The sequence below is a fragment of the Megalops cyprinoides genome, chromosome 1 (genome assembly GCF_013368585.1).
Source record: "Megalops cyprinoides isolate fMegCyp1 chromosome 1, fMegCyp1.pri, whole genome shotgun sequence".
Classification (NCBI taxonomy): Eukaryota; Metazoa; Chordata; class Actinopteri; order Elopiformes; family Megalopidae; genus Megalops; species Megalops cyprinoides.
In genome coordinates this window covers 1,426,381-1,437,961 of record NC_050583.1, presented here as the reverse complement: position 1 = coordinate 1,437,961, position 11,581 = coordinate 1,426,381, and the positions used below count along the sequence as shown (strand labels likewise).

Genomic DNA, 11,581 nt, shown 5'->3' with positions numbered 1-11,581 from the left:
CCATGTCATTTGCCAAAAAATAAATAAACAGATAGATGACTGACTGTATCCCTGAAGTTACATATGAAACAATATGAAACATCATATTGTATCAATAAAACACTCCATTAATAACTCATCATACTCACACATAAGTCTTCATTCTCATCCATAACACAGATCAGTCCTTCAGAAACTGTCTCTCTGACATGACTCCATTAACAGTAAACAGTTAACATTGTTACATTTTTAAATATTAACTTCTTTTACGATGACTAGTCATCCACACAATTTTTTAAAAATCTTATCTTTTAAATAATACAATTGCAACTACTGTATTTTATATTGTGACTCTTCACCATCACATGCCCATAATGAAGCAAAGTCCCTTGGATGATATGGGTTTGAAAATTCTTGAAATGTCAGGGTTAAATTTTTTGTTTACCGGGATTTTGTAGATGATGCGTTTATTGTGGGGGTATTGTATTTAATGTTGTATTTTTAAACAGCGTATATTGTAACGCGTGAGTAAATAATTTGTCTATAACTTCTATAACTAATATTAACTCTATCATTTTTAATAATTTAGCAGACGTTATTATATATACTGCTGAGCAGGATATCACTACAAACAGCAACCGTAATTACAATGTTTGACATTGTTACTCCTTATCAAAGCTTTATTTAACTTAAACACCGTTTTACATGTGACTTTCTCACAAGAACCCAAACCTGTTAATGAAGTATTCCTGATACGACAGGTTGAACGATACTACATGGAGATCGTCTGGCCCACGGCAATCGCGCACCATATGAGAAATTTCCATTCAATTATTATTCTTTTTCAGACGATCGCAGACTGCACTATAATGTTAAGAAAGTTAGTCTTTGCTAACTAGCGACAGATTCAATTACCTCAGCTGGGAAGGAAGAAAACAAATTAAAACAATATTGTCAAAAAAAGTCTGACATCAGTAGATAACGTCAGTCTTCATTTCAGTGTTTGGATTTCAGCAAATGTATACACTGGGCTTTGAAGCCGTCTTTCGTCGGGTTTCATCCAGTTTTTGAGTAATTGTTCGGCGTTTTGCGGGCCAGTGAAAAACCGGCTTTCTGTAACGTCACTGACAAAACTGTCACATATTCAATACAGAGAAGAGGCAGGAAGTCCCTCCCCCCTCCCTCACACACGAGATTTCAGAGAAATCGAAACTTATTTCTGCGTTTCACAGGCGGAAACTAAACAGTCTCTTTCAGTCTGCACGGTAAAATGGCTCAAGCTGGAGATCTACTGGATCTGGACCAGTTTACCTGTCCAATCTGTCTGGATCTACTGAAGGATCCAGTGGCTATTCCCTGTGGTCACAGTTACTGTATGGCCTGTATTAAGGGCTGCTGGGATCAGGATGATCATGCTGGTGTCTACAGCTGTCCCCAGTGCAGAGAGACCTTCACCCCAAGACCTGTTTTAAGAAGAAACACCATACTGGCTGAAGTGGTGGAGAAACTGAAGAAGACAGGACTCCAAGCTGCTCCTCCTCCTCACTGTTACACTGGACCTGGAGACGTGGCGTGTGATTTCTGCACTGGGAGGAAGCTCAAAGCCGTCAAGTCCTGTCTGGTGTGTCTGGCCTCCTACTGTCAAACTCACCTGCAGCCTCACTATGAATCTCCTGCCTTTAAGAAGCACAAACTGGTCCAAGCCACTGGAAACCTGCAGGAGAAGATCTGCTCTCATCATGACAAAGTGCTGGAGATTTACTGCCGGACCGATCAGCAGTGTATCTGTTATCTGTGTACGATGGATGAACACAGAGGTCATGATACAGTCTCAGCTGCAGCGGAAAGGACTGAGAAACAGGTAAGGACTGGACAGCATTACTATGATCAGTGTTTTGCTTTAAAAGTAATCACGCAATAACTATGTTTTTGCTGTGATTTATGATCAAAACTCATTAGCAAATGAACATTTGTATAGATTTACACCTTTGAAAATGAGAACTGCTGAAGGGAGTGGTTATCAGGTCTGAAGTCCACAGTGATAAAGCAGTAAAAGCAGGAAGTGAACACAAGCCAGCTCTCTGTGACAGCTCTGTTCACACCCCTCACCCCCCTATTCACCCCCTGAACGGGAATCAACACGGCTGGAGTAGCTGGTTCACTCACACAGCTTAGAAATTTACCTGTAATGCCAGTACAGGTAACACTAACTCTTCACACTAACCAGACATACACATTAGAGGTTTGGTGTGTTTCACTTTTTAAAGGGCCATGTTAAAAAATAAAAATTCAGTGCAGTGTATTTTAATGATGAAAACAATCTATCCACAGAATCTAGTGGGGGCGACACAGAGGAAATTCCAGCAGAGAATCCAGGAGAGAGAGAAGGAGCTGCAGGATCTGAGAAAGGCTGTGGAGTCACTCACGGTGCGTACTGACCAGAGGAGAAGACAACAGCTGGCTGCTGGAAGAGCCATTTCAGGGCTCAGTCAGGGCTCTCCCCCAGTCAGCCAGTGAGGGGCCCAGTGTTGGGCCACTTTCCAGCCCTGTGGGGCTCAATCCCACTGATCCACACTGTGGGGAACAGGATGTCTGATGTCCCAGTAAGAGCTGAGTGAAAGGCCTAGTTATAATGCACAGCCCTCCTCTCTCTGTGTCTCCTAACAGCGCTCTGCACAGGCAGCAGTGGAGGACAGCGAGAGGATCTTTACTGAGCTGATCCGCTCCATTGAGAGAAGGCGCTCTGAGGTGAAACAGCTGATCAGAGATCAGGAGAAGGCTGCAGTGAGTCGGGCTGAAAGACTCCTGGAGCAACTGGAGCAGGAGATTGCTGAGCTGAGGAGGAGAGATGCTGAGATGGAGCAGCTTTCACACACAGAGGATCACATCCATTTCCTCCAGGTAACATCACTGACTCTCTGACAGTCTGCAGTATGTGCATTGTATATACAAGGTGTAACGTGTCTTACTGGTAGGTCAACTGAGATGTAGTATGATGGTTTTTAGGGATGGATCGGAATCAGCCGATTTCCGTTCTAAACATGTGATCGGTGATCGGCTGATCTTCCGTTCATTTGGCCGATACAGAGACCCAATCTATGACGTAAAATATGTGAGCCAAATTTCGCCAGGAGGGTTGGAATGGAAAAAAAAATGTCGTCCATCTGGCGGTTTTTTTTTTAAATATCTGATACAGATCAAAGTAATTCCATTTGCAATGTTTGTAAAACTAAAGTATCTCGTGGGGGAAGCAAGACAAAAAAATTCGATACAACTAACTTGATACTTAAGAGTACATCACCCAAACGAGTAAAGGTATTATCAGAAGGTAGCAGAGCTAGTGAAGAGTGATAAAGCTACACCGACATTAAGCCAACCACCAGCGCAGGAGACACTGGAGAGATACCAAAAGTACAGCAGCAATAGCACACTCATCTTCATTGGATAACTCTTACTTTACTCTTTAATTACTCTTACTTTACTCCTTTAATTCAAGATGTTAGTCATTTTAACCAGTTACAAATATGCTGCACATTTTGGCTATTTTTGTGTCAATAGCTATTGCGTTTGGTCATACTAGCACCTTAATAAGATAAAAGAACAGTTAAACTGCAGCTACTGCCTTTTCCATCGTGTGAATTGGTTGCAACAATCGTTGTCTTGCTTGTTAATAATAATAATTTTAAAAAATTATACCGCCTTTTGGTTCTTTTCACAGCTCCCCCCCCCCACAGACACAGATCGGTCCATCACTAATGGGTTTTTTTTTGTCTGCCTGTCTGTCTGTCTGTCTTTCTGTAGAGCCGTCAGTCTATCTGTGCCCCTCCTGGACATAGACACTTACCCAGCATCACTGTCAATCCAGACTTTGCTTTAGAGGCTGTGAGGAAATCTGTCTCTGAACTGAAAGAACGAGTGGAGGACGTCTGCAAGGGGGAATTAGACAAGATCTCAAAAACAGGTTAGTGCAGCAGAAATACGAAAACTCTTCAATCACACACACACACACACACAATCATATTTAGTCAAACATGTGCACACACACACTTACAGGGTGTAGACAAAATAATGGAAACACTAGGGCTGTAGCCTACTCGACTCAGAATTTTGTCCGTCGAATTGGATTTGGCTGTTCAGTATGAAGATTCGACTATTCGTTTCTTTTTTTTCCATATAGAAATTTTTTTTTCTGGCAATCAGAAAATCCATTAGCATGAGTTTCAGTGATGATTTCGGCCACATTAACATAGTCAAATGCAACAGAGTCATGGGAACATATTTTTTAGCTTTTAACCCTTTTGCGTGTACAGTCACACCGGTGTGATTAGACGTTTAGTGCGTATGCTAAAACCGGTGCTATTAGAAAACTAGATTGGAAAAATTCTAGCTAATTTTAGCATTGAGGAAACACCAATATAACATTAAAAATATAGCAAATGCTAACTGAAAACTATGAGAAGCTTAACGCTAATGAAGACATAACGAACCATGTAATGTATCGCGCTACATAGCATAAAAATAATGTCAGAAAGGGTTAAATTAGCCTGCCTGCATCATATGTATAGTAAATCTGCCCACATAATTGCAGAATGGCCACCTAGCTATGCAACTTAACCATTTCAAGTGGTTTGCCATGTTCGATGTTGTTGAATGATAAGCGAATTCTTGCATACAGAATTTGCATTTAACTGTTAGGGTTGTCCTTCAAAAGTTTGATATGCCGCGATACTTTAGACTTCTTCTGAGAGTTATAGCTAGCCTAGTTGAACCACTCCGCCTCATGTTTCAGCTTCTCTCATCAGTTAACCACCAGCGCATGTTGTCACGTGGATTTTTTTTTTTTAGCAAGCGCACCAGCTGGCCCTAGCTAGGATATAAAAATATACTTATGATTCCCCTTATTTATAATTTCTCATTGAAATATTATCCCTGTGCATTTTTGTAAGCTTCTGTCTGTTTTATCCTGTTATTGTAATGCACACTGAATGACCAAAAAAAAAACTGCTCAACTTGAAGAATCTCAGTCGACTGAGGGGTCTCAGACAGATGATTCGACTCATCAACTTTCAGGGGGCAGCCCTAGGAAACACCACAAAATACATAAAGACTATATAAATATTTATTAACTACTAAGTGGTTGGGCTACTCTTTGTAAATGTGATATTAAGCTGACTTTATTGTGTTTATTTGACAGGGACAGTGCACAATAATCAGCATTTCTGTAAATGTGACAGAAAAGTTTTCATTTGCTGTCCCTGGGTGTTGTTAATATTTAACATTACATTATTGGCATTTAGCAGACACTCTTACCCAAAGCGACTTACATCAGTTGCAATGTTATCCATTTATACAGCTGGATTTTTGTCTGTTCATTGTTTTATCTTGTCTATTTATTGTCTTGTGTCTTGTGTCTTGCACCGTGGGTTCCAGCAAAACGTTACTTCAGACCTACTGTATACTTGAATATGGATGGTCTGACAATAAAATCTCTCTTGACTCTTGGATATTTACTGAGGCAATTGGGAGTTAAGTACCTTGCCCAAGGACACAACAGCAGTGCCCCAGCAGGGAATCGAACCAGCAACCTTTTGTGCATAAGTCCTGCTTCTTAACCACTATGCTACACTGTCGCCTCCTGTAGTTTCCCATGTTCCTCCATCTTCAGGAGGGAAAACCACCAGGAAGGTGTTTGACTTCATTCTGGTTCATGAAACCACTCCTGAATGCTTTTAGCAGTGTGTATGTGGGCGTTATCACTCTGGGATATAGGATTAAATTACATTACATTAGATTCATTTAGCAGACGCTCTTATCCAAAATGACTTCCAGCACAAATGAACATCATCTTGAGGAAACAATGTTTGCACCACAGAGTGCACCTAAAATGGGTTTACATTCCTTGGCTGCAATTCTACCGTGCAGAGTAGCAATCGGACCCAATAATTCACACAAGATGACTTCCCATCCCAGAACAGATCCACCACCATGTTTGGGAACGGGCAAAATGGATTGAAGGCTTCGTTTGGATTTTGACAGATATAAACTCATCAAGATGTGTTATAAAGACTCATGAGACCACATGACTTTGTTCCACTGCTCAGAAGTCCAGGTTCAGGGTTGGGGTTCTTAAACCCCTTAAACCAGGTTATGCGTTGTTATGCTTTGGCCTTGGTTACAAGCGGTTTCCAAGCATAAATATGAAGTTTCGTGAGGCTCACAAAGTGCACCTTTTATTGAGACTGGGTCATGGAGGTGTAGATTTAGTTTTCTGGTCATTTTTGAGGCTGCTGTTCTGAGGTTTTGAGTGTCTGTCTGTCCCTGTCTGTGAAATTTGACTGTTCCTCTTTCCTGATGCAGCTTTTCCTTACTTGGCAAATGCCGTCATGATTTCCGACATCATTCCCCTGGACGCATTAAATAATTTGACAGTTTCTGTGACTGATGCACCTGCAATTCAGGCACCAACAGTGAGATCTCTCATGTTGCTTTAGAAGCTCATGTGTTAATATATTATAACAGAAAGATATTGGTAATTAGTATTGACATTATTATGAAGCACACGTGTAGCCTCTTTTTTAATTGCAGTTTAGTTGCTTCAAATTACAAGTCTGTTTCCATTATTCGGCTACCCCCTGTACACCACCTGAATGAAAGTGACGGGACAGGAAACATTTTTACTTTCACCTGAGTTTTACCCTACTTCTCTCTTTCTCTACAGTGAAAGAAGTCCGTATATTAGAGCCCAGGACCAGAGAGGAATTCTTACAATGTGAGTCTGTCTTTCAAACAAGTTAAAAGACCAATCGATGTATTAGAAAGAACAAAAATGATATTAGATACATTAGATATGATAGATTAAAACTAATGAAAAACATGTAAGTGATCGATTGTGGTGATTATAATAACTGAGATCTCTTCTCTCCTTCTCCTCCATCAGATTCCTGTGAGCTCACACTGGACCCCAACACAGCACATAGAAACCTCCGTCTGTCTAACAGGAACAGAGTGGTGACACGTGTGAGAGAGACTCAGCCATATCCTGATCATCCAGAGAGATTTGACCGCTGGCAGCAAGTGCTGTGCAGAGAGGGTCTGTCTGGACGCTGTTACTGGGAGGCTGAGTGGAGTGGGAGTGAGGTTTCTATAGCAGTCTCATATAAAGGGATCAGCAGGAAAGGAGCGAGTGCTGACTGTGGTCTGGGACAGAATGACAAATCCTGGAGTTTGAAGTGCTCTCGTTCCACTTACTCTTTCTGGCACAATAATAAGAGCACTGAAATCCCTGTGCCCCCCTCCTCCACAATAGGAGTGTACCTGGATCACAGGGCAGGAACTCTGTCCTTCTACAGCATCTCTGACACAGTGACCTTCCTCCACAGAGTCCAGACCACATTCACTCAGCCCCTCTATCCTGGGTTTTGGGTGTATTTTAATATCTTTGATTTGAATGATTCCACTGAATCATCTATAAAACTGTGCAATCAGGGAACCAAGAGGAGTAGCAAAATGTGTATTCAAAGTTAAGGAAAAAATTAGAAGAGAAGAGAAAGCACATTATGAGTATACTAGAATATAGTATTTTAGAATATATATAAGTGTATGTGTAGACAATTATTAACACTGTGTAATGAGATTTATAGGTAATTTTATGTTGTTAGAAGAACTAGTGTCAACAATGTTGTACTCACTCATAATTTACCTACTAATTATTTACTGCATCATTTTCATAGTTCTAAACTGATCCTTTGATTTGTACAAAGCTGTAACTTATCAGTTATGAAACAATTCATGAGACAGAAATAATGAACAGAATCCTATCTTCAGAAGTGCCCTTACTCCAGGTATAATAAGAATGAGAGGGGTTATTAGTAAGGACTCCATCAATCAATAAAATGTGATAAATATGAGTTTAATTTTGTCTTGAATATAAAGATAAATGCTGCATTTGCTGCCCAGAACTGAAGGATGAATTCTCTCTTTAATCAGTACTGACCTTCCAAAGAGGTCTTACAGTCAGTCACTTTCCAAAATGGACGACTAAATTCTCCGACACGCTAGGAGAAATGGGTTGATAATATTTACTGAAAACTGCCAGCTATCAACTTAAAGACTTTATGAGGACCTTTGACCAAGACACAGCATTTAACATTTCAAGTTGATGGGACAATTGTTTTAGGAGTTATGACCATTTGTTTGTTATAGCGCCACCTATGGATGGATTTATACCAAAATGGTAGGGTTGAGTCTAATGGACTGTAAATGAGGGATCTCAAGTTTGGTGATGATTGGCCATTGCATATAGGAGTTATTACTCATTATATAAATAGAGGCCATGCCCACATAACTCATTGGTTCACTGCGTCCACATCTTTTAACATAGCAACTTTCTTTACACTGGGATTAAAGATCTTGGTCTGAAGATGCTGTGTACCAAATTTCGTGCAAATTGGCCGCACCCTCTAGGAGGAGATAGATTTTAAAGGTTTTACAAAATATTCAAAATGGCGGAAAATCCAATATGGCGGATAACTTTGGTCCAAAGGCTTTTTTGTTCATGTGGAGCCAGGGAATCAGGGGAAAAAAGAATTTTGACTCTTGGCCTAATGGTTCAACAGTTATAGGCCAAAACGCGTTGTTGCTTCCTGTAGCACCACCATGTGGCCAATCGGGATAATTTTTCTAACATTAGTAGTGAGTGACCATAGGAAACTACCTGCCAAGTTTCATGATGATAGGTCATAGTTAATTCAGTTTAAGGGCTGCTGAAATTTGATTGGCTGATAGCGGCCATCTTGTTCAAGCTATCAACTTGTCCTTTTAGACGTTAATAGGACCTTTGACCAAGACACAGCATGCAAAATTTCAAGTTGATGCGACAATTGATTTAGGAGTTATGACCATTTGTTTACTATAGCGCCACCTATGGACGGATTTAACCCAAATTTGGTAGGCTCGACTCTTATGGTCTGTACATAAGGGATCTCAAGTTTGGTGATGATTGGACCTTGCTATCAGGAGTTATAGCTCATTATATAAATAGAGGCCACGCCCTCTGTTTTCATTGTCTTACTGCGGCCACATCTTTTAATGTAGCAACTTTCTTTATTCTGGGATTAAAGATCTTGGTCTGAAGATGACGGTTTACAAACCGTCTAGGAGGAGATTTTAAAGGTTTTATAAAAAATTCAAAATGGCGGAAAATCCAATATGGCACATCATTTTGGTCCAAGAGACTATTTTGTTCAACTGGAGGCAGGGAATCAGGGGAAAAAAGAATTTTGATTCTACCCCAAACGGTTCAAGAGTTATAGCCCAAAACGCGCTGTGGCTTCCTATAGCGGCACCATCTGGCCAATCGGGGTAATTTTTTTTTTACCTGAGTAGTGGGTGACCATAGAAATCTATGTACCAAGTTTGGTAGCTCTATCATCTATAGTTTTTGCTGTGCAAACACTTTTAGGGCAGAAAAAATAATAAAAATCGAAAACAAACACAACAGGGTTCCAGTACTACGTGCTTGGACCCCTAATAATAATAATAATAATAATAATAATAATAATAATAATGATGATGATGTTAAAACACGTTAGTTCTTTAGTAGCTTTAAACGGGAGAAGGCTTTTACAGGACACCGATGTGACATCACAGAAAGGTGTGCTGTATAATTCTATGCGTCGTGTGGTGGGTTTGTATTGTGACATCAAGCGCAGAAAAATATAAATTTGCTGCTCGAACTTATTTAATTAATGCAGAAAGAAATTATTTTGAATGCATAACTCAGAGAGATGGCACTGACCACCAAGGAGAACGGTTAGAGATGGTAAGTACAGAAGTCTTTCGTGACAATCTAGTGGGAGGAGACCTGGCAAGAGATGGAAATAACAGAAGAAGAAGAAAAAAGACAAGAGAAGGAGATAAAGGACAAATTTTGGTGGGTGTTTGCTGAAAACACCTGTTATTGGGAGGTCTTTTTGAAATGGGTGAAAAGGAAGGCAGTAGAGGCAGAGACTAAGCGGTTATTAAGAAGGAATGTGAGTCCGAGCGAGATAGAGGAGAAACTGAAGAAGCGGGCCTTGGCAAAGGCAGAAAGAGAGAGAAAGAAACAGGAGAAAATAAGGAAACAGGCCATGGAGCAACTGATGAGACTCCGTATGGAAAAAACTAAATTTGCATGGATATATGACGAACCAACCTGTTTCTTTGAGGACTGTTGGATGCTGGATGCTACTGTTTCATCCATACTGGATATGGTGGCAAAGTTACAGGCTAAGCAGAAAGAAAAAAAGATGAGAAATGAGAGCCTGGAAGAGGAGGAAAAAGCCACAAAGGCAGAGGAGGAAATGATGAATGAGGCTTGGAAGAGGAGGAGAGGGCTACAAAGGAAGAGGAGGAGAGGGCCCCAAAGGAAGAGGAGGAGAGGGCCACAAAGGAAGAGGAGGAGAGGGCCCCAAAGGAAGAGGAGGAGAGGGCCACAAAGGAAGAGGAGGAGAGGGCCCCAAAGGAAGAGGAGGAGAGGGCTACAAAGACAGAGGAGGAGAGGGCTACAAAGGAAGAGGAGGAGAGGGCCACAAAGGAAGAGGAGGAGAGGAGGAAGCAGGCCGTGGAAGAACAAAAACAGCCTCAGCAGAGCATGTATGAGAAAATGATGAAAAGAATGAGACCGACTGTCAGAGAGCAGGAGGGTAATGAGGAGGATAAGATGAAACTGGCTACGGAAAAAGAAGAGAGGAAGAAAAAAGAGAAAATGGAAAAAGAAGAGAGGAAGAAAGAGCAGGTACGGGAAAAAGAGGAAAGGAAGAAAAAAGAGAAAATGGAAAGAGAAGAAAAGAAGAAAAAAGAAAAAATGGAAAGAGAAGAGAGGAAGAAAAAAGAGAAAGTGGAAAAAGAAGAGAGGAAGAAAGAGCAGGTACGGGAAAAAGAGGAAAGGAAGAAGAAAGAGAAATTGGAAAGAGACGAGAGGAAGAAAAAAGAGAAAATGGAAAAAGAGGAAAGGAAGAAATAAACAGGAAATGAAAAAGAAGAAAAAAGAGAAAATTGCCAGATATGAGTCACTCTGAATTAGAGCATCTGTTTACTAAATGTAATGCAAAAAAAATGGCGCTACTGTTAAGATCTAAAATGCTCATTAATGAGTGGAAAATGTGAATAATTAGAAAGAGAGAAGCAGGAACTCCTTGCTTGATGATCACCACCTGTTTTAAATTCCCGTTTTAAGTTACTGAGGCACAGATTTAACCTCTCATTATCGTTTTATTTTGCAAGATGAGGACAAACCTCTTGGTCCATTAGCAAAGCTCTAACATCTCTCTCCACCTCTGCATTTAAGGAGTGGGGGAATCGCGGCGGCAGGTGTTACAGGAAGAACAGCAGGTGCTCCACAGCTGGAGTGCAGGTACAGAATAAGAGAGGGAAAATGCACAATTCAAAACAGCAGCAGAAGGGAGATTATGCTTATGAGTAAAGTAAGCTCTTAACCAAAAGATTTAAAAATAAACACTCATTTGCCAATATGATCTCAACAGGCAGCAAAAACATGTCAAAAAATGTATCTCCTTGTATGCCACCTGGCTGATATAAAGGCTAAAACGTAGGCCTAAAAAAT

At 40.6% G+C, this 11,581-nt stretch overlaps 1 protein-coding gene across 1 annotated transcript; it reads left to right on the top strand.

Moving 5' to 3' along the window:
- The first annotated feature begins 1,249 nt into the window (after window positions 1-1,249).
- Window positions 1,250-7,503, top strand: LOC118780623 (tripartite motif-containing protein 16-like). The gene is made up of 6 exons (XM_036533229.1): window positions 1,250-1,840; window positions 2,311-2,406; window positions 2,647-2,880; window positions 3,781-3,940; window positions 6,698-6,748; window positions 6,917-7,503. Exons 1-6 carry the CDS (start codon window positions 1,250-1,252, stop codon window positions 7,501-7,503), a joined length of 1,719 nt encoding a protein of 572 aa, XP_036389122.1.
- Window positions 7,504-11,581: the final 4,078 nt, after the last annotated feature.